Below are 24,622 nucleotides of genomic sequence, written 5' to 3'. Positions count from 1 at the left end.
TGTCCACATATCTTCAATCTACATACCGTCGCAAACTATTATTTTCTAGGCCGCCGAGAGAAGACACTTTGTGCCTGAGCCTGCCACGAGGTTACCTAGGCCTAGGGGAAGATGATATGGCCCGAACCCGAGGAGGTATTGACGAAATTTTAGGATCAACAGAAAACGTCGAAGATAGGTTTACCGAAAACCTTTTGTATCATTTAGCCAAAAGCTCTACTACAAACCATACAGAGATAGTGACGTCTAAAGTTTAGTGGAAATAGGTTATCAAGTTTATATTCGCTCGGAAGGTCATGATTAAAATTTTTATTTTTACTTCAAACTGTCCTCACCTGTGATCCATCTTCCCATATCCAGATAGAGTCTGTTTGGATGTCATTGAAACCAATCCACAGTGCAACATTATGAATGGCTACAAATTCTAAATTATCAAATAACCGTACAAATTCTTAGTATTCGTATAAAAGGCGATTATTTGAGGTGTCGCAATTCGTAGTATAAAATGTAACGAAAACTTTTTTGAGTTGTGTAGATACACCTCACCTCCACACCCCACACACACCCACCCCCACACACCGCACACACCCACACCCCTCTTAATACTTGTACTTGTGATGTGCCCTGAGTAATTTGATTTAATTTAATTATTTAACTTTGTTTACAAGCTGAAAGTATTTCATGAGATGGGAAACCCCCTTGTACGTGCAAGACAATGGTGGGGAAAGTAATTTTGGTATTCCCCCAAATTATTGTAAACAAAGTCAGATCTATGTTTGGAACTTGGAAATCCCCAGTTCAGTATATTGCACCATAGTCAGAAACCCCCAGGAAGTGATGTAATGTGAAAGGTGAATGTGTATAATTAATATTGGGAAATCCCAAGATTGCAGCAATGTTGTGAAAATGTGATTGAAGTAATGGCTTATTAATAGATGATGGGTTTTTGCATGAGTACTGATATAAAAAGCTGGAGGCTTTTGTTGGGACTTTACAGAATGCCATGGGAGATTGAGATACTCCACATGTGTGTGATGGTCTTCGTGCTTTTTAATACAGCAACGAAGGAGATAGCGAGCAAACAAATGTGCTCGTCCTCATCGAAGGATTAAAGTTCTTCAGTCGAATTGCTAGAATTTGCTGGTATTTTGAAGACAACGCATCTGTCAAAAACAGCGGAGCTGTGTTAAAGAAACCTGTTCCCTGGAGAAAGAGAGAATGGTGAAAGAAACACCATTTTTGGAGAAAGCAGCGCAAGGAGATATATTTGTGGAGAAAGCAGCGCAAAGGAGATTGGAGAAAGCATCATCATTTTTGTGTGAGGATTTCATACACAAGGATAATTATAACCGCAAGTGTACACTGGACTTCGCTGGTTTTCGCAGGACAAGTGAATAAGGATATATTACATCAGTCGTCCAGAACATTGCAAGAACTCTAGAATCACCAACAAGAAGACCGCTGGTTAAGTACCGATAGAATAAAAATGATTGTGTGATTTTAGTGTATATTGTTGTTATATGTACCAAGCATACTTTGTTTTCAATTAAAGACTTAGATTGTGTTAGCTTAATCAAACAGTGTATTTGTGTTGTGCATTCGTGTGAGTTCGGGTAAAAGGTGATTTTGGCCTTGAGTCAAGTACGACTCGTAACATTGTAAACACCGGCAACCGGGGACGCACACGCACGCGTCTGAGAAAACACCATTGAACCGGAGACACACACATTTAATTTTTTTTCTATCCAACCGGGCCACATTTAAGAAATCACACTCCAGCTGAGACCGTCCAATACAGGGTAACTGGGGACTCACGTTTATATGCTTTAACGTGCACATTGAGCCAATTGGGTACGTCCTGACAAACGCAGACGTCCGCAGTTCCTTTGTGGCCGCATGTCAACCGTGGGTTTCATGTGTGTGTGTGTCCCCGGTTAGGAGGTGGTTACAAACTCCAAATTGTAAAGACCTGCAAACGACTCGGAGGATCTTAAGATTAACAAATGAGGACCTTTAACATGGAAATATCTAAACGATCGCGTTATACACCTGCCAGTGGACCCATAACAGTGGACCCATATTAAAAGTTCACTATACCAGAATACTTAAATAATACTAATATACAAGACATGATCTTATAATATTAATTGATTATAAGTTGTTTGCAACATGTTTACATGCTAGTAAGGGTAAGACAACGCTCACATCCTTGGCTGGAGGGGGGTCCACTCCTATCAATTGTGTAACATTGGGTATCATCATTTATAAGTTAATACCAATCAACCACATACACACGGGGTGTGTGTGTTTGCCGCCAAACGAGGACAGCGTGTATTGCTATCTAACCGAGGACGTGTGTATCGTGTTTTCATCGCCTGACCGTGGAGGATTTTTTTTGTATATAATACGAAATGGAATTTTATCCATCAACTGCTGATTGTAGTTTTTACACGTATGGGCCGCGGTTTGGAGCAAATATCACTATAATGGATTTAGCATGCATTTGAGGTCAGCAGTTTGAGACTGAGGACTGTCCTTGGTTGGTCCTTGGTTGGTCCTTGTTTGCCGGCAAACACGTACGCCAAACATCCTGCGCCGGCAATCGCGGATCTAAACGAGGGCGTCTGAAATGACGTTTAATCGACATACAGATGACCAAAATGGTGGATTTGTGTGTAGGGGTGTGTTTGATGAGGTCGCTGTTTTTAATGCACAATAGCATCTCTCAAATGAAACCTCTTGAAGCTGAGGACGGTTCTCGTTTGCAGGTCGGTCCACAGTCTAAATGAGGAGAGCGTGGCCTAGCGGTTAAGGCATAAGACTGTGAATCCAAGGGTTAAGGGTTCGAATCCCAGGTCCGGCTCTTTGTGTCCTTGAGCAAGACACTTCACTCTACTTGCTTAGTGCTTCGGAGGGCACTTTAAGCTGTCGGTCCCGTGTACATGCATATTTTCTCACATTAATGTAGTGTGCACGTTAAAGAACGTCACAGGCTATTCGAAAAGAGCAGGGGATCATCCGGTCATGTTGACTGTACTTCAAAATACACTAACCTACTCTAGGTTCCAGAGTAAAAATAAGTACAGCTTGTCTGTACGCAGTGCGATAATACTCATACATAGGAGGGAGGCACTTATAAGGAAGAAGAAGAAGAAATGTCAAACGTGTGTATATTCGATTCCTGGCAAACACGGACGCACACCATTCACATAAAATCATAACATACACTAGTGGAAGTTTTGGATGAGAAAACGGACATTTTGATGAGAATCGGCCAAAATGGTGAGAATTTAATTTTCTCATTCTTTTGGATGAGGAACTTCCTGGTGCGTGTGTCAATCATTATTGTCTTATTAACACTGGTGAGAATTGCTAATCCCCGATTATTATTTTCCCATCCAAAAGAATGAGAAAATTAAATTCTCACCATTTTGGCCGTTTCTCATCAAAATGTCCGTTTTCTCATCCAAAACTTCCACTAGTGTAGGCATCATGATACTCTATGTACTGCTGGCTATCTTTTTTCTCGTGTTTTGTCTTAATTTGATTTGTCTGATGACCATGGTCACAAAACCCCAAACAATGAGGCTATCATACTAGCACGTGTTACTTTACGATTTTCTAGTATAGTTTTTTTTTAAAAAGTTATATAAAGAATTTAAAAAACGATTTTAGGAAAATTTATTTTCAGGTGCTAAATTTTTCTTGAGAAAAAGGCATTTGTGGGATTTTTCTTGTATTGACGACAATGTTAAAGATATTTTTGTTTAGATTCCCCAGCAAACATAAAAACGTTTTAAAAATGTTTTTAATAAGTTACATTTTGGCTTTTGGTTTACATAAAAACGTTTTAATAACATTAAAATGTCGGGTTATATAAAGGTCATGAAAACGTTTTAAAACGTTTTGTATGAAAACACACTACAACAATATTTTTAAAATGTTTTCAAAAATGTTATTGTAAACTATTTTTGCAAACATTTTTGCCAAATATTTTGTCAACACTTAAATAATATTATGTTAAAATATTTGCGCTGAGCAAACACAGAAATGTTCTTAAAATGTTTTTTTCAAAACGTTTTAATAACATTTAAATGTCGGGTTATATAAAGGTCATGAAAACGTTTTTAAAACGTTATTGCAAATATTTTTGGCAAACATTTTTGGCAAAATATTTTTTCAACCCCAATATAACATTCTGTTTAGAATGATTTGTATCAAGTTTTCAAAAATGTTTTTGGAATGTTATTAAAACGTTTTATACCCTTAATATAACCCGACATTTAAACGTTTTCTCTTAAACATTTTTTGTTTGCTGAGCAGTAGATTATCAAAAAATGATTTTTAATGTTATGAAAACGTTTTATACCCATAATATACCATTTATATAACCCGACATTTAAACGTTTTCTGACAATCTTTTATAACCTTTTGCGAATGATGTCGAAAACGTTTTGTGTTTGCTGGGTCGTTTGTCAAAATGGAAACTCGGGTGGCTTTCAAAATAGAGTATCATGTGTCCACGGCCATAATGATTAAGATAACAAAGTTTGAAATTGACGATAAAAATCCCTCTTATTGCCATTATATACCAAGAGAGATTTTTCAATTCAGAACAAAATATTTGAACCGTTTTTTACGAAAAATTTGAATTTTAAGCTGTTGAAATCCCAAGTGGAAACAAATTTGGATTATTCAGGTTGCATGAGATATGATATGCATAGAAATTATCAAAAATGTTGGTTTTTTAGCACTTTAGAGATATCGTATTTTCAAATTACTGCAGATATCTAGTTTTGTCGATTGCGTAGGCCTATACATTTTAAACATTGAATATTGATAAATGATTGATTATCGATAATCGATAATCGATAATCGATTATCGATTGTCGATTTTCCTCCACCACCCTCAACCACACACATATTACCCCCCCCACCTAATCATCCTTAGCGACTGCGATTGAACATGACAGTCTGTGATCATCATTTGTGTGTTTTAGAATTTAATTGAATATTGACAATTAATTGATCATTGATTGTCGGTTATCGACTGTCTATTACACCCCCCCCCTCCTCCTCCCACCACCACCACCAACTCAAACACTGCTTAACAACGACATCTACCGGCGTGGCGTGTTAAATAAAGACTGTGATCACGAACTCCTACACTGGTGGAAGTTTTGGATGAGAAAACGGACATTTTGATGAGAATCGGCCAAAATGGTGAGAATTTAATTTTCTCATTCTTTTGGATGAGAAACTTCCTGGTGCGTGTGTCAATCATTATTGTCTTATTAAAACTGGTGAGAATTGCTAATCCCCGATTATTATTTTCTCATCAAAATGTCCGTTGTCTCATCCAAAACTTCCACTAGTGCTCCCCAACAGTATCCCTCCAGACAGAGGCGTCAATCTATTCTGAAATGTGTGTGTGTGTGTGTGGGGGGGGCATACATTTTGCGATGGAAGGGTGTGTGTGAGGGGGATGTACCTTGTCAGAAATCAGATTTTAAATTGCAAAATGAAACAATTTGGTGCATGTTTGGTTTTATATATAGTAGAACAGACTTCAGTATGTTAGTCTCATAGACTTTAAGAGACGCAGGGAAGGTTTTTTTTTCAAAATCAATCAAGCCATTTGGTGCACATTTTTACACTATTGTTGATTTAGGGATTCAATCATGTTTCACCGTTGTTAATCACCGATTAACAACGATGCGTCCGCGTCGTCTGAATGGTTTACTTCGCGAGGGCACCGAGAAAACAAGCTAAAGATAGTATAATTCACATGATAATCATGAGGAATGTCAGTTAATCATTGACAGTCAGCCTTACAAAAGATTGGTGATTTCTGTGGATATCCGCAATAAAACTGAATAAAACGGCAATCTTTATCCGATACTTCCCAAATACTGATTTCAACTTGTAAGCGTGATACGCACACAGATTCCAGCCATGACGAATTTTACTCGCTCACGCGTAACGCGGATGTGCGCTGGCGTTCGCGTATATGCTTACTGTAAAAGTGTGGATTCATCACGGATTAACAACGGTTGGCTCCTATAAAAAGTATAGGAAGAGTTGTTGAATATAGTCGCACATATCTCAAAATGTGGTCTATTATAATCGTTTGCTTTCTCTAATCAAACAACATTTTCTCGTGACTCTATGATTAAAGTTGCCGAAGCTGGGGGACTGTGATAATCTAAAAACGTGGATGAATGCCCCCCTTTCACCAACACCCTCGGGTTGACACCCATGCCTCCAGGTGTAAGCGATCCAATAACTTGGGATAATCTTAATTAGGGTCGCCCCTTGCGCACATTTAAAGCGAAAACATTATCAACATACCAAATTGGGTGTAGGGGTGCACGATCAAATTTCTATGGCCGAAGAAACCTTCTGGCCCATTCCATGTCAACTCCAGGGATGTGCACCGCAGCACCTCTTCAATTTTTGTCATTTTCTGTGTGGTGGTAGATATTGATACATGAAAGTAAAATCCTGAAAATTTGAGCTTCATACTCCATTTCGTTTTCCCGTGGCATCAATTTGAAATTTAGGGGTCAGCGTAAAAATGTGTCGCAACGCGAAAAGACGATGTTTGGAGGTCCATAAATGTATAAAGGAACCCTTTAAAACTGTGAAAAGTATGTATCCTGGGGTACTTTTGTGTGTAAAATTCAAATCTGCTATCAGAAAACTTGTAACTCCTTTACTTTAAAAGATATATGCAACTTCGTCCAACCAGGACCAACTTTGGTTTTCAGGGGGTCAGAACCCTAAAAAAATGCGTCAACTTCGTCAACCAGGACCAACAATATTGAGCATATTAGAATACATTTAGGGTCAAAAACTCCAAAAAAAATTAATTTCAAAATGTTGAAGATATTTTTTTTTGGAGTTCTGAGCCCAAAGTTGGTGGTTGGACGAACTCTTGCAATATTGAGCATATTAGAATACATTTAAAGATAAAGGAGCAAAAAGTTTTCTTACAGATTTGACCCCCTAAACCAAAAAATTTACCCCACCATCAACTTTTCAAAGTTGAAATATGTTCTTTATACATTTATGAAGATCGAAACGTCGTTCTTGATGGCTTGCGACACATTTTACGCTTTCCCCTAAATTTCAAATTGATGCCACTGAAATCAAATGGACATGAAGCTCAAATTTTCAGGATTTTACTTTCATCAATATCTACCACCACACAGAAAAAGAAAAAACATGAAGAGGTGCTGCGGTGCACATCCCGTTAGTTGACATGGAATGGGCCTTCTGATATTTATTTTTCTGTTACAAAACAGAGTTTAGTGATCTCCTTTCATATTTAGCCAAAAATCTGGTACAAATCGCCTATATTTCGTTATTGTAACATATAGGGGATAGGAAAGCATGTAAGCAAAAACACCTAAGTGAAACAAGGGTAATATGGTTAAGAACATTTTCCAATTGTAAAACTATTAAATTAAAATAACATAAAATATATCCTAAAAGCACAACAAAAAAAGCATGAAAGAAGCAGAAATAATGAATACAATTTTTTTTCTAAGCTATAACATACCGTTTTCTCTTCTCTTCCCTCTTTTCTGCCCAAGATTGATCATATTGAATACAAAATGTTCACTCACCTGTTAATGTTATGATGACGAGAAAAATGAAAGAAACGTCAAATTCCATTCTCATATTCTTTACATTTGCTCATCTGCTTAAAACTCCAACGCTAATAGTGAAACAGATTGATCTTTAGTAGCATCTTAAACTGCTATGCCGATCATAAGAAACTTCTTAAACGCTATGCAGGTCAATCGACAACGAATGCTACGGTGGAATCATCGGAGTTATCTATAAAACTGAGTGCCACGTGTCGAAATTGGGTGATAATTTGAGTGCCGATTGGTTATAGTGACATCACGTGACATCACTTACCTAACTGAAGAGAGCAAACTGTATTTATATTATTAACTAGACATCGCCAACCAATGTTCTGTCCATAGGTGTTTAATCGTTGAGTTAACACTTATCAAACGTGTGCTGTATCACCAGAAGATGACATTAAACACTTATGAAGACTGTTAAAAAGAATACCAAATATCAAACACTAGCTGAGATAGCGGGATGGGTTTGCTTGTTATGTTACTATGACAACTCTAGCGCCTTTTTTCGTATGCACCATTGCTATGACACAGTTTAAACTAATAAAGATAAAGGTCTTTTCTGTTCATTGTTTTATTCAATTATCCAAATTGTTTCGGCTTTTTGGTCCACTAACCCACATTTTCAATTCATTAGCTCTGTTGCTTTGTTATGTTACCTTTTCAACTCTAGCGTCTTACTTCATTTGTTTACATCGTTGCTATGTGGTACAATATGAAGATTCTCGCTACGGATTGTGGTTTTTCCCAGTAACGTCCCAGTTAAATATAAAAATATATAAATATGTGGTCCCTCATACATTACGGTAATTGGTTTTTCGCACAACGCATTTGAGTAAATGGACTGTACTGTGGTAGTCGAAGAAAATATATATTCCGTTTGCTTTTGCTTAAATTATGCTACACAATATGATTACTTTAGTAGTCAATTTTGTGCACACGTACATAATGGGCGCTGTGCTTATCCCTATGGGCTATTGGGTCAGTCTAATACGTCTAGGCACTGTGATGAAACATAAAAAAGTCAAAATTGTGATGTATATTTTTATTTGGATTTAAATTCATCTAATACAAAGTCCATTTTAAAGATATTTATAGAGGGGTGTGTTTAGACACTCCATAGAGCCAAATGTACATGCTTCCTACAAATATATTTATATAACTTTAACCACTTGTTAAAAAATGACAATCCTTAAATGCAGGATAAAAATACATCCATTATAAAGGAGCAGATTGTGCCAAAACAAAGGGAGGCTAAAAACAAAATCAGAATCCCGAAAAAGTTTCAGTGAGAATGTTTCATACCTATACCTCGTCAAAAATAGGCCAAATCGGCCAACCTTGATGTTTCTGCCACTGCCTGGTTTTCTCCGGCATAGACACGTCATGTACACACTTAACTACTATGTCTTCTATATGACCAATTCGAGACATTTGATGCAAGGAATTAATAAAAGTAGAATGCTTCTCAGTGTCATAAATGTGTAAAATACAAATTTTGACAAAAATACGAATGTTTCATTTTATATACATGTAATAACCCCACCCTTCTTAGTTCAAGGGTTAAACTATTTTGTTTTTATCTTGCTATGAGTAAAATGTGAATGGTGACAAAGAAATACACCGTATGAAAAAGTTGACTTAATGTTTAGTACGGTTTTTTTCAACCGCTTCCATTAGAGCCATAAATTATTATGATATGTCATTTCTGTTCACTAGTGGAAGTTTTGGATGAGAAAACGGACATTTTGATGAGAATCGGCCAAAATGGTGAGAATTTAATTTTCTCATTCTTTTGGATGAGAAAATAATAATCGGGGATTAGCCATTCTCACCAGTTTTAATAAGACAATAATGATTGACACACGCACCAGGAAGTTTCTCATCCAAAAGAATAAGAAAATTAAATTCTCACCATTTTGGCCGATTCTCATCAAAATGTCCGTTTTCTCATCCAAAACTTCCACTAGTGTAGGAGTTCGTGATCACAGTCTTAATTTAACACGCCACGCCGGTAGATGTCGTTGTTAAGCAGTGTTTGAGTTGTTGGTGGTGGTGGGAGGGGGGGGGGGGGTAATAGACATCCGATAACCGACAATCAATGATCAATTAATTGTCAATATTCAATTAAATTCTAAAACACACAAATGATGATCACAGACTGTCATGTTCAATCGCAGTCGCTAAGGATGATTAGGTGGGGGGGGGGGGTAATATGTGTGTGGTGGAGGGTGGTGGAGGAAAATCGATAATCGATAATCGGTAATCGATTATCGATAATCAATCATTTATCAATATTCAATGTTTAAAATTTATAGGCCTACGCAATCGACAAAACTAGATATCTGCAGTAATTTGAAAATATGATATCTCTAAAGTGCTAAAAAACCAACATTTTTGATCATTTCTATGCATATCATATCTCATGCAACCTGAATGAACCAAATTTGTTTCCACTTGGGATTTCAACAGCTTAAAATTCAAATTTTTCGTAAAATACGGTTCAAATATTTTGTTCTGAATTGAAAAATCTCTCTTGGTATATAATGGCAATAAGAGGGATTTTTATCGTCAATTTCAAACTTTGTTATCTTAATCATCATGGCCGTGGACACATGATACTCTATTTTGAAAGCCACCCGAGTTTTCATTTTGACAACGAATCAAAACAAAAATATCTTTAACATTGTCGTCAATACAAGAAAAATCACACAAATGCCTTTTTCTCAAGAAAAAATTTAGCACCCGAAAATAAATTTTCCTAAAAAACGTGCTAGTATGATAGCCTCATTGTTGGGGGGTTTTGTGACCATGGTCATCAGACAAATCAAATTAAGACAAAACACGAGAAAAAAGATAGCCAGCAGTACATAGAGTATCATGATGCCTACGCTAGTGGAAGTTTTGGATGAGAAAACGGACATTTTGATGAGAAACGGCCAAAATGGTGAGAATTTAATTTTCTCATTCTTTTGGATGAGAAAATAATAATCGGGGATTAGCAATTCTCACCAGTTTTAATAAGACAATAATGATTGACACACGCACCAGGAAGTTTCTCATCCAAAAGAATGAGAAAATTAAATTCTCACCATTTTGGCCGATTCTCATCAAAATGTCCGTTTTCTCATCCAAAACTTCCACTAGTGATATCATACACAAAATAACTTACCCTCATGGAATGCTTGCTCTTCTGTGCTTAGCACACTGGTGAGAGTAGCGTTTTCTTTCAGACAATTAATACGCGCTTGTTCATAAGTATATACAACTTGGTTATTAACATAGTAACAATACTCGCCGTAAGGTGTCCAATTAGATGCACACTTAGGACCATCTAAAATAATGAAAGTAACAAACAAAAAAGCTAAAATGATAAACACATTAGTTGTTAAAGGTATATTATAAACAGTCTCTCGAAATTTTCATTGTTTTTGGTGAAAAGTGTTACGTTTCTATAATGTAATGAAACAACAAACAATAAAACAACTCCTTGCTCATACGCATTTAAATTAGTTATTTATTCTTTAGAACCGGTCGCTAGGAGGTTAAAATTCAGGGATATATACTCCGACCGAGGATGGTCTGATCAACAGTGTCGTCCCAAAATTTCTCAAAAAAAAAAGAAAAGTGTAAACTTCGTATTTCTTGTGTTGACCCTGTCAAATAATACAGCTGAAAGACGTATGCTTGCATTTTGTAAGCCAAAGCCTGCCGTTAGTGGGTTACCCACATATGTGACCCGGCAGCACAAACGAGCCGTAAATTCCCTAAATTGTATTCTGAGTTATGGTGTAAAATGTGTACGAAGGTCGTATTCATCGGTCACTTAATCTGGTGCGACATGTTTCTTATTTTGATAGTCACAACACCAATCAATAATCCTATTATTGAAGTGGATAATAAGCTTCTACCTTAGATGGCTATAGAACTTTTAATAGCTCTGGTCTTTGTTTGCTTTTGCTAAATCCTTTTCAAGTGGTGGGTTATTTGTATAGGTATGCATAACCAACAATTAACAATGAGAGAACCTTCTTAAACCTCGTTGACTTGGGGATGATTTGAAATGACCGCCAATTATGACTGTTTGATATTTATTGCCAGCAATGTGGAAAAAGAGACACACATAGAAACGAAACAAGCTATAATTTTGTTGAAGGAGCAAAGTTTAACTAACCATAACTCCGCTTCTGGATATCGTTTGAAGTCAAATGATATACCATTTTTAAGTTTATGATGTTTATTTTTAAACACGAAATAAAACAAAATTGACCGGGGAGGAATTTACGGCTCATTCGCCGTGGACGGTCACATATTATTTACATAATATCCTATGAGGCTACCAATGTTTGGCATTAAACTTTATACGTGGAAGTCAAGGTCATTCGACCAAAGTGGAAATGGCACATGATGAAATCGGACCATCCTCCATTAACAAAATTAATATCGACAGACCGAAAGATGGTATTGGGCTTAGCTTACCGTCAGGCTCTGTAGTGGTTGTATATGTCATCGTTGTCATGTGTTCTGTTGTAGCGGGTAATATTGTAGTATCAGCAGATGTAGATGCAGCAACTGTTGTGTCAGCAGCAGTAGTAAAGGCAATAGTTGTCTCAGCAGCAGTGCTCTCAGCTGCTGTAGACTGAGCAGCACTTGTGACAGGTGTAGTATCCACAGCAGTAGTCTCTACCAAAGTTGTATCTGCAGTAGACTCCTGAATTGTTGTTAAATCATTGGTCGTGTAATCAGTTGTTTGTAAAGGAGCGCTCGTAGAAGCCATTGTTTCTGTTGAGGTACTGCTTGGTTCTGATGGGAAAGAAACTATTAATTATTTTCACTGAAATTGGGGTGATTTAAAACTCATTGGTAGGCATACATATTTTGTTTGCTTCCATAAATTTAGCCACTGGAAAATGGCGTAAAATAAGCTGTTTGGGGCCAACATTTAGACTTACAAAATGCAAGGAAAGCGAGAGAAAATATGCAGACAAATTGGGTTTCTATTTGAGCGTCACTTTTCATTTGCTAAAAACGGACCAAGCACCATTAATGTTAAGCGAAATGAAATATGACAACTGGTTAATTCAATTGACAACAAATCGAATGCCTACATTTATAAATACATACCATAGCATATCGTGCGATTTAAAAGCCTATCCAGTACATCCTGAGTCCAATTATCAGAAAGTGTCAATAACTCTGCTTCTGAAGATTCGACATACCACAGATCAATCGGCGCAGGTTGTGTACAACCAGGCAGGCTTACATCTGTTACTAAATATACTTTCTGACAATAGCATATATCGCTTTGATACATTGACCATCTTAAGACACCATTGTTTGCAGGGTCTGGCCGTTTTATTAGTAAACATACGTGATTTTCAACACGACTGACGAACATGCCTGCAAGTAATAGAAAGAAATAGCGTTTTGTGATAATAGCATCTGTTAAATGACTAAGAGCAATTAAATACAGATTTTTTACAAAATGGGTTTTAATGTTTGTTTGTTTTTTGTTCCGCAGGAACATGTTTGCCCACACTGATCAAAACACCCAGTACTAATTCTTAGCATATTCTGTTTGTAAAACTTGCTTGAAGCGTGAATTATGATGTCTGAGAAAGATACTTGTAAGAGTTAAATGTTGTCTCGTGCACACTATATTCTTGAATAGTTGCTTGGTTCAACAGTCATGAAAGTGCATGGAGGTTAGGATATGTAGCAGAGACATTAGTCCTATGTTTAGATTGTAACAAGGCATCTCATTGGTCCTGCTGTTTGACATCACAATGGCCGAGCTCTCAGTGTATTGACTCTTATCTGTATAAGTGTTATTGGATCTTGGGTTGTGACCCAAAGTAATGAGAGCAATACAGTACTCTCAATACCCAAAGACAACCAACATTTTTACCATGTAAACTTTCTAACTTTTGCCGTTGAGAGATTCAGCTAAATTTGTAAACAATATATGATTTATATTGCATTTGCTCTTAAGACGTTGATTAAATGACCAAAGTACCTGCCCGGGGTACCTGCCCTAATACCCCACACCTGGATTCTTTATTAGTACATTATATATTATACTGGGTATATTATTGACTATCATCAAGAATGTTACTTTTGATAGTTTAAATCTATCCAAAGCTTAGAGTAAAAGTAAAATACATGTAGGTTAGATACAAAGATTTCCGTTTTAATGGTGAAAATACGTTGGATATTAATGAAAATCAATCAAAATATGATATGCCTACACATTTACATATATATTATTATCTGATATGTGTATATGACTGGCGCAGCACTGGAGTAATGCATTCACATTTCAAAATGATTGAAATTCACTGGAATGAGTCAAGAAAGAGTAGATTCATTTCGTTTATACCAATACCAGTTTATCCTTCTTTAATATACAACACGATGTTGTCTTAATTTGTCGCACGACGTGTAATAGCGGAAATCGAGGTCAATCAGCTTTTGATATTGGTACCTTTACAATATAATGAGTAAAACGATCTTCACTTACCAATGACGAAGATTGTGAGGAATTCTAAGAATATCATTGTATCCAACAGTAAATCCTGGATGTGTGCTAAAACGTGTGTACCAAGTAACTCCTCAAACGACTCTGATGTTCAGAATGATTCTGCTGGCGATAATGTAAAAATTGCAAGGATAATACAATACAATTATAGTAATGGTACTGAATACAATGTTTGTCATTAAATATGCACTTCACCATGATAATTGATTTCCCTGTCACTGAGGCACATTGTAATCATTTCGCTTATAAACAATGTCATTATAATCAGTTGTGTTGGGTTGTCTTTAATCTACACACGCTATTAAGCACAGTTGACACGCTAAGCACAGACTCTGCTCTATTAAGCATCTAGTTCCAAATATCAGAGAATGCCAACACATATTTTACACCTTTTCTGGAAATTATATGTTGATATCGTACCAATTAAAATCGAGGAAATCGAATCTGTTGCAGATAAATAACATGCGCAGTACACGTTACCGAAATGCGTGTCGTCGATTTAATACAGCGACTTTATAATGAACTTTGAATCAAATATTAAGGCCTTTACCTTGGGTTTTATATTACATTAGAGCTTTGTTTGAAGAAATTGAAAACGCCATCGCGAAAATTAAACACGACAGAAAAAAGTGTGACATACTCACAATTGCTTTACCGTCAGAACCACTGGACCAGTCCTTGATATGTTACATATTCATTTGATTTTTACATATGAATGGATAATTTTACAATATTCTACTATATTGGAGACTTTTGTGAAAAATATATTGTGCTACACTGGATATATATGCGCAGGGGATGGGTAATGTCGCAGTAAGCAGTGGGTTGCTAACAACAACTGGCCATGTCAGTGATCTTCTAATTGATTTGGATGACTCTTTAATTAAAAACTCGTCTGGATTTATTTTTCATTAAAAAAGCAATAATACATTGATCTTATAATAAATGAGTAATGAAGCCAATACTTGTAGTTTTTGAGTTAAGGACAATAAGAGCAAAACGAATATTTGTGAGTTTTCCCCTCCCGAGAAATATCTTGCATGTGGGGGGGGGGGGGAACGACACCCCTTATATCAAGCTATGTGATATCCTTTATAGAACCCATACTATTCCTCTTGTGTGTCAACTCCTCTTTTAAGCTATGTCATGCCTTTTTAACTACCCACATTTCCAGACGACTAAGGTCATCATCATTAGCTTTTTCGAGATATGGTGGACACAATGGGATGGCGCTGCACGAAGTGGGTAAAGTCTTTTGAATTTACCGGGTTTTACCCAACTTGAAGACTGCCCTCCTTTTGTGTACGCCCTACTTCGAAAAGGCTAATGATAACAGAGGGGAAGCCACAAGATCAATTTAAAAAATTTAATGGCATTTTTTTGTTACAAACAATCAACCATGTAGAATCACATCATCATGAGGTACACATTAGAGTCTGAGGAGTTGGCCGTTGCAATTTTAGATTTTTAGGTCAAAATTGGCATAAAAACAAAATGGCCGCCAAAATCATTAAATTAGGCTCTACTAGTGGGCTAAACGAGTAAATATATTCTAAATATACCTTATTAAGACAATTTTGGTATGATTCCCAAAATTAAATTAAATTTGCATAACATAAAAAAATGGCCGCCAAAATAGGTACTTTGGTCAAAATACAATATAACAACATAACAATGATCTGACAATAACAAATTATCAATGGAATGAATGTTTCTGATCAAAGCTAAATATTTTTGCCAAATTTGTTTCATTCACATCATAATGAGGTAAGAATAGCAGGTGCGGTGGTTGTTGGAATTTGGTTTTAAAGGCTTCCGGCTAAATGGATATAATATATTATCACACTGGAATACACTTAGCCTACTACTGATTATTACAGCTACATTTGCAAGAAGCAGTCTTGCTCTTTGACTTGCAACCATAAGTCACACGTTCACTGCAAGCTACTGCAGGCATCTGGAACTGAAGGAAATCTTGACACACTCTCTTTAATCTTGTCTCTCCCCAACCCTCTGTTGTTAATGTTGAGCAAACTTTTTTTTTACTTCAATATGGTTATCAAGTCCTATGACTAGTTTCCGCTAAAAATACAAACTGTATCAAAATAATCGGTACCCATCGATTTTAATGTTTATTGAAAAGCCTGCTTCTTCCACCTGCAGCATTGGATACTCTTGAAATGTCCAGAATGTATAATGTATGACTTGTTATACAATTAATCTACAAATTATATGGATCTGATGTTGAATTTGGATGTGTCAGACTCATCCATTATCAATGAAAACTGATGGGTACCAATCATTTGAATACCCCAGCAAACACAAAAACGTTTTTAAAACGTTTTAAATAAGTTATATTTTGGGTTTTGGTTTAGGTAAAAACGTTTTAATAACATTAAAATGTCGGGTTATATAAAGGTTATGAAATTGTTTTAAAACTTTTGTATGAAAACACACTACAACAATATTTTGAAAATGTTTTCGAAATGTCATTGTAAACTATTTTTGCAAACATTTTTGGCCAAATATTTTGTCAACACTTAAATAACATTATGTTGAAATATTTGTACCCAGCAAACACAGAAATATTCTTAAAATGTTTTTTACAAAACGTTTTAATAATATTTAAATGTCGCCGTGGTTATATAAAGGTAGTCAAAACATTTTAAAAACGTTATTGTAAATATTTTGGGCAAACATTTTTTGCAAAATATTTATAAATAAAATAACTTTCTAAAAATCTTTTCCGGAATGTTATTAAAACGTTTTTATACCCTTTTTATAACCCGACATTTAAACGTTTTCTGTAAAACATTTTTGTTTGTTGAGCAGTAGATTATCAAAAAATGTTTTTTAAGGTTATGAAAACGTTTTATACTCTTAATATATCCTTTATATAACCCGACATTTAAACGTTTTCTGACAACCTTTTGTAACCTTTTGCGAATGATGTGGAAAAGTTTCGTGTTTGCTGGGGAGCAGATACAGGAGAATTGGCACTTGGAGCAACTGATTTATGCTCCTTAAGTCTGAACTTGAGTTTCCTTCCGGTTTCACAAATGTAAACAGATCTACAATCCGTGCGTGGAATGTGGTATATAACTCCTGTTTGATCTTCTTTTTCAGTACGGTCCTTAGGTGCTACCAGATTCTTACGCAGCGTGGTAAGGGGTCTAAAGGTGGCAAAAACCCCATACTGTTGAAACACACGGCGAAGTTTCTCACTGATACCCTTGACATATGGCAAGTTGATATTAGCTTTGCATTTGGTGTTAGCATTCGCCGCAGTGAAACCAACTGGCAACTCTAGTAGAAGATCTTCTAGAAACACTGATCTCAGCAGCATCTCACACACCATCACCCACTGAGGAAGGAACCAGTTGGTTCTGAAATATTTGGGAAAATAACCTGGTGAGTGCAGTTGAAAGTTTTAATCTTTTTACTTCTCATTTGAATACAGCTTGTAGGATGTTCCTCCAGCTATCACGGTTAACTTGGCTGTCTGTAACCATCTTGCAGCCATTAAAGTCCTTTCATACTACATCCCTCTGTCTGTTGTATATAGATCAACAAGCAATAGCGTAGCGCGTATCATCACATTGGGGAGGGGGGAGGGGCACCGACCATGGGGGGGGGGGGGTGCACCGGATCCGAGGGGGGAGGCACAAGCCGTTTTTCGGCACTTTTCCTATAGGATGTTTACAATTTCAGATAGATTGGGGAGGCACGTGCCCCCCCCCCCCCTGCTCCTATGACACTACGCCACTGTCAAAAAGTTGTGTACCTCTTTCTGTGGAAACTAAGGTGAATACAATAAACGTTACGGCTAACGATATACTCACAATTTCTTTAAGCTTTATTCCGCGTATATCGGTTGAAATCCTTCTTCCAAAATTCAGCTATAAAACATGTTTTCAGTTCTGAAGTGCTAGTATTATGCACAACTAAAACGACGCTTTACATAAGATAATTCGTTGCTACCAACGCTAAACGTGCGCAAATCACACAACTATATATATAAAATCCAGTACCAATTCATAATAATTGGATAGCATAAATGGCTGTGGTAGATCAAACATGATAAAAAATACCTCACTCTCGTCAAAGAGGGCGAATAGAGTGATAATATGTCCTACTGAATACATCAAAAGGCAGACAAGCGCGTTGAGCTTTGCTTGAATTGCTTGAATTATTGACCTGTTTTGATTAATGTTTTGCTTCTCTGATGGTTAATTTTTCAAACTTGTTGAAAGACTCCCCGGAAGGATTCAAATCAAGATTTTTAAATTCGGGGTTTCTCTCTGTAGCTTCTCCTCTTTATAATAATTAATAATTTTTTGGATTTTTAAAGCGCCTTTCTCCAGATCTTAAAGGACTCAAAGCGCTGTAATTTTGCTGCAACGGTGAATCATCACAATCAGGTCACATCAACTAGGTTGCTGCCGAACGGCGCACACCTATCCGCATTTAGATTGTAACATCCACCAATTATCTGTGCAGCTCCCCAAATTCCATTGGGTGAAGGAAGTTTTGATAACCAAACAACTAATCACCGATTTTTGCGATACAGGAGGAAACCGGAGATCCCGGAGAAAACCTGCGAGAGCGAGCATGGAATCAGGATAAACCAAGTGCACATGAGTCATTGGGCCGCGCCGGGGCTTGAACCCGGGACCTCAGTGGTGCAAAGCGAGGGAACTACCGCTGCGCTAACTCGCCCTCTATTTACAAATTAAAAGTATTGCTAAGGGTGGTCTTAACCCTGAAATTATGGAAACTTTTGGTTCTCATAACTGCTAAATTATTGGTCTAAAGTATATCAAAGGATACATATTTAGAATGGCAAACACCATTTGTCAGGTCAAATTTAGGCCAAAATGCTCATTTTTGGAGAAAATCCCGTATTTTAAATTAATTTTTAAAAACTAGATACAAATATCTAGAAACGGGTTTTTTTTTATTTCTTTTTTTATTTTGACCAACTTCACAAAAATATTTTAAATTTGGGCAAAAAATCAGGCTCTTTTATGATTTTTTTGAAAATGTAGCATTTTTTGACCAATTTAGATTTCTCAAAGGTCAAAATTCAAAAATATAAAAAAACGTCATTCGTTGTCATTCAACATAAATGTATAATTTCGCAAACTGGCTATTTTAAATATTCACTAAAATGGTGGAAGGGTCTAATTGTCATAATACCAACATGACCGATTAACCAGGGATCAAGTGTCAAAGTTTGTCAAATCTGGATATAGGCAAAAAGTTAAGTCAAGTTTTGGATATGGAAAAAATGTTCCGATTTTAAAGAAAATGGTCTCAAGCTGTATTGGTAAACAAAAAGCAAATTACGAAATAGTTTGCCATGTTTTGGATACTTGTTACAATACCAAATATGTCAGCATTAGTATATTATGCTAATTACACAAACTTCCCGTTCATTTTCAGAATTGTCCCATAAATTGGTTGTAACAACAACTAGAAGGCCTTATATTTGTACACAAATACGGCTTTACCCGCATGTTATCGGTGTACCCAAACTTACAGTCCTTATTTGCCGAGGACTGTGTAAAAAAGTGAAAGTCCAAGTCACAAGCTTTAATCTAATGGAGGTTGCACTTAAAATAAAGAAATTGTAAAAAGTCCCCTCCCAGGTTATGCAATATGATTAGGGGAAAACTATTCCAGAGGGAGTATGTAAACTAAATAGAACAGCCATTTCAGAGGGAGTGTGTAAATTAAGCGGGAACAGCCTATTTTGGGGCCATTTCAGAGGGAGTATGTAAATTAAATGGAACAGCCAATGGGTATGTAATATAATTTGCAAAAAGTGTAAGATTCTCTATGTGGGTGAAACCCAACGCAGATTAGCAGACCGTGTAACAGAACATTTTAGGTCTATTAAGCTAAATTCTGCCGGTTTTCCTGTCGCCAAACATTTCAACCGACCTAATCTTTGCAATATCCAAGACTTTTGTATCACTGGTGCTATTTCATGCAGAGGAAACAACAAAGACCGGCTTGATGCCGAGCATCGGTTGATTTTCAAATTGAAGACAATTCAACCCAAAGGATTAAATTTTAAATTTGACTCATTTCAATTGTTTTTTCAGTGTATGCATACTAGCAAAATCTTTGTTCGTGTACATGCTTTGTATTAGCAACCAGTGTTGTAGTCAAGACCTCTATGTCCGAGACCGAGACCGAGACCAAGACCTACCCGTCCGAGATCGAGACCGAGACCGAGACCAAACCTTCCGAGACCAAGACCACCCCTTCCGAGACCGATACCACTAAGTTCCGAGACCAAGACCAAGACCGAGACCTTGGTCTAATCCCGGGGGATACTCAAGTTTGGTTTGGGTGGCGGTGTGCCACTGAGAATTGGAAAGGGAACCCATCATTGTATCAAGCTACAAACTTTTCCAAGAAATTTGGACCCACAGTTTAACACTATACTAATTACTATTTGTCTTAATTTTAACAATTTTTACTCCAAATTTTGGGAAAATTTAAAAAATGTTGGCTATAGTGGAGGCAAAATTAGCCTAGTGTTTGAAGGTCCAGTGTGTGAAGCGCAATTTTACCATATTTGGGCCCAACACACAGTGTTTTTCGTGCTGAAAAGAAGAAGTGGGATCCTCGCTTCCGCCACCTGCCCACCTATGTTTAATCAAATTGGAAGCTCACATCCGAACATACTCACTTATGATTCATTTATAACTTTATGAAATGATTTCTGTATCTTTATTCTTAACAATTTCTTCAACATTCATTGAAATTTAGGGCAAGGAATAAATAATGAACAACAACAGAAAATCATATCTTTTTCTTCAGGTCTCGACAGATCTCGAACAAAAAAACGTTCGAGACCGAGAATTTTGAGGTCCGACTCCGAGACCAAGACTTTTGAGTTCCGAGACCGAGACCGAGACATCCGAGACCGAGACACTGCAAAACAAGGTCTCGACCTGGTCTCGAGACCTACAACACTGTTAGCAACCCCACCAATATATCTTTCATTAACTAATAATTATAATTCCTGTAAAATTTGAGTCATTTTTGTTGGACAAATCTGCAGGCTTTCTCCTAGTACTTCAATAATGCCTTCAATTGCAACCAACTACTTCCAGACGAAGAGGGCTCCAATTATACTGATACCATGCTGTAGGAATGATGCGCAGAATCCGTGTACTGATTGGTTCTGGGAGATCTATGGAAACAGCGGTGTTTTGATCGGTATTTGCAGTAAATGTCTAAATTAGAGATAGATAGATAGATAGAGAGAGAGAATTATAACATTTCACACTGAAAAATACATGATAAGGATTTAACTATTATATCCCTTGCCACGTCTGGTTGACGACACTAGGTCTATTCATATAAAACCTTCCACCTCTGCGACCCAGTCGTGGACGTACATACTACTTCCGTGCATGTATCATGTGTATAGTAGTCGATAAATAAAGTTCAATGCCTCTAAAAAGAGCCGTTCGATCCGATTCGAACATCTCTTTTCGGAGCCATCGGATCTTCAGTAGTCTGATGAAGAACCCATCAAACCCTTAAGTTGTATAATTACGTCCCTTTAACTCACGATAATGATTTAAAATCAGCATGTTTTCAATCCGACATTAGGTAGCGATCGGGTCATATATTATAGTTATCCCTGTTTGTTCATGCAATACGAAACATATCACTGGTCTAAGGTATGCGCAAACAGGGGGTAATGAATTTGTCACTACCCAGCAAACACATAACGTTTTCGACATCATTCGCAAAAGGTTATAAAAGGTTGTCAGAAAACGTTTAAATGTCGGGTTATATAAAGGGTATATTAAGAGTATAAAACGTTTTCATAACCTTAAAAAACATGTTGTCATAATCTACTGCTCAGCAAACAAAAATGTTTTACAGAAAACGTGTAAATGTCGGGTTATATATAGGGTATAAAAACGTTTTAATAACATTCCAAAAGCATTCTTGAAAACTTGATACAAAACATTCTAAACAAAATATTTTCAATAACGTTTTAAAAACGTTCTCATGACCTTTATATAACCCAACATTTAAATGCTATTAAAAGGTCTTGAAAAAAACATTTTAAGAACATTTCTGTGTTTGCTGGGTTCAAATATTTTAACATAATGTTATTTAAATATTGACAAAATATTTGGCAAAAATGTTTGCAAAAATAGTTTACAATAACATTTTTTGAAAACATTTACAAATATTGTTGTAGTGTCTTTTCATACAAAACGTTTTAAAACGTTATCATGACCTTTATATAACCCGACATTTTAATGTTATTAAAACGTTTTTACCTAAACCAAAAACCAAAATATAACTTATTTAAAACGTTTTTAAAACGTTATTGTGTTTGCTGTGTAAAAAAATAAAATAAAAAAAATAACAAAATAAATAACAAAATAAATAAATAAATAAATAAATAAATAAATAAATAAATAAATAAATAAATAAATAAATAAATAAATAAATAAATAAAACCAGACCAATCCATATATTTACAGTTTTCAGTCATGCGTCTGAGACCATGTATAACGGCGCGCCATTGCCAACGCACGACGCACAGTTAGCAAGCATCATGATGTAGCACGTAATTAACGCCTCTTCCGCATACGCGATCAGCACAGCTTACAATGCAACTCGAATATGCAGAGAACTGAATAAAATGGCTATTATAATGTACGGTTTTTATATGAAAGCTGAACAATTCGAGATTATACTATTAATGCTCTGCGTGCTAGCATGCGCTTCAACGGAAAAAGTTCAGGTTTTGAAATATTTTCTCAAAATATCAAGAGCTATCTTAAGAACTACTGGATCAATACTAGGCATGTTTGTACTCATTTTAATGCATTTTTCATACTGATTCCAAATTTGATCATGAAAACTTAAATTTTTGAAACTTGTCGTCTGCAGTCGACACCCGCGTGAAGAGAGTTAACCAATGAAATGTCGTTATTCATGTCTACTGAATGATAAATATATATATTACCGACCTGTGTGAAGATATTGGGGAATTGTGCTCAAAACAACTCTATGCACGCGTCCACTTACTATGATATTATTACCGTCATCCCTTATGAGCAGCAAGGAACTTGCAGAATCTCCGAATGCAATTTGAAGCGTTGTTATCCAATTTACATATAGCTGGTGCGTATTTCCTTGTGTTATGATCCCTGTTATTGTGACTACAGATAGGAAATCAACCTGGAACCACATGTCGGGGTCATTTGGTGCAGTAGCCCAAGGTTCGTTGTTGTTTAATCTGCCTTCTGAAGGGGTATAACGAGAGTCATAGTAAGAAGAGGCACTGAGCTGGCTATCACTGATGGCTCCACTCTCTAAGCCAAGAGCCATTGGTTGACTGCATGCTATGGAGGAAAGGGCACGCTTGAATTTAATATTTTGAATCTTAAGTAGCAGTTGACAATATCATGGATTCCTGGGAGGCAACTTTCGTTTCGCCCTCTTGTCGCTTATCACCATGGAATATAGCGGCTGTTCCATGTAGTCAGTAAGTAACTGCAAGTATTTGTTTATTAGGCTACAGGTGCGTTCAAAGGTAATTATTGACGAAGATCTGATGGTCTTCTCCTCTATCTGGTCGACCTTTATGTACGCCATGATGAATTACACAATATAGAAAGAATAATACCGATAATGATATTATATGAATAATAACAATAACAATAATAATACAACTCGAAGGGCGCGACCATTCGCAATCATTACAGGCCACAAGGCATATTGTCCGTGGACTATAACAAATACAGAAATATACAAAAATTACATGCAAAATAGACTAACCTGACATGCTTGAACATGTTATCCCATCTCCAGTATAACCGTCATTACATGCGCATGTGAAGGAACCATCGTTGTTGGAACACACAGCATTTACGTCACAGTTATCAGTATTCAAATCACATTCGTCCTCATCTGTACAAGTATTAATAAAATAATATAAAAAAATTGTTTCAAAATGCCCTATATAAGAAAAATTAGCACTTTGTGGCTTAGTAAAAGGATGAATTACACGATAATATAATATATACAAAATAGCCTAACCTGAGCATGTTACACCATCTCCAGTATAACCGGCATTACATGCGCAAGTGAAGGAACCATCGTTGTTGGAACACACAGCATTTACGTCACAGTTATCAGTATTCAAATCACATTCGTCCTCATCTGTACAAATATCAATAAAATAATTAAAAAAATTGTTTCAAAATGCCTATATAAGAAAAATTAGCACTTTGTGGCTTGGTAAAAGGATGAATTACACGATAATATACACCAGGCACAAAAAGAAACTCGTCAGTTATATTCATCCTTGCTGTTCAATAACTTGATAATTTTGGATTATTCTGAAAGATACATTTTGTTAATTGGACTTTTCTTT

At 36.4% G+C, this 24,622-nt stretch overlaps 1 protein-coding gene across 1 annotated transcript in view; it reads right to left on the bottom strand.

The window, feature by feature from the left end:
* The window catches only part of LOC140139341 (uncharacterized), a 28,160-nt gene extending 13,532 nt beyond the window's left edge, over positions 1–14,628 (bottom strand). Inside the window, exons 1-5 of the mRNA XM_072161121.1 lie at positions 14,176–14,628; positions 12,780–13,055; positions 12,135–12,458; positions 10,828–10,989; positions 336–424 (exon numbers count right to left, since the gene is read on the bottom strand). Of these exons, the coding sequence (XP_072017222.1) occupies positions 336–424; positions 10,828–10,989; positions 12,135–12,458; positions 12,780–13,055; positions 14,176–14,212 (888 nt within the window). The 5' untranslated portion in view covers positions 14,213–14,628. The remainder of the gene's footprint in view (positions 1–335; positions 425–10,827; positions 10,990–12,134; positions 12,459–12,779; positions 13,056–14,175) is intronic.
* Positions 14,629–24,622: the final 9,994 nt, after the last annotated feature.

This window comes from Amphiura filiformis, chromosome 18, assembly GCF_039555335.1.
Source record: "Amphiura filiformis chromosome 18, Afil_fr2py, whole genome shotgun sequence".
Classification (NCBI taxonomy): domain Eukaryota; kingdom Metazoa; phylum Echinodermata; class Ophiuroidea; order Amphilepidida; family Amphiuridae; genus Amphiura; species Amphiura filiformis.
Note: the sequence above shows the minus strand (reverse complement) of the source record. Positions and strands in the feature narration are given on the sequence as shown.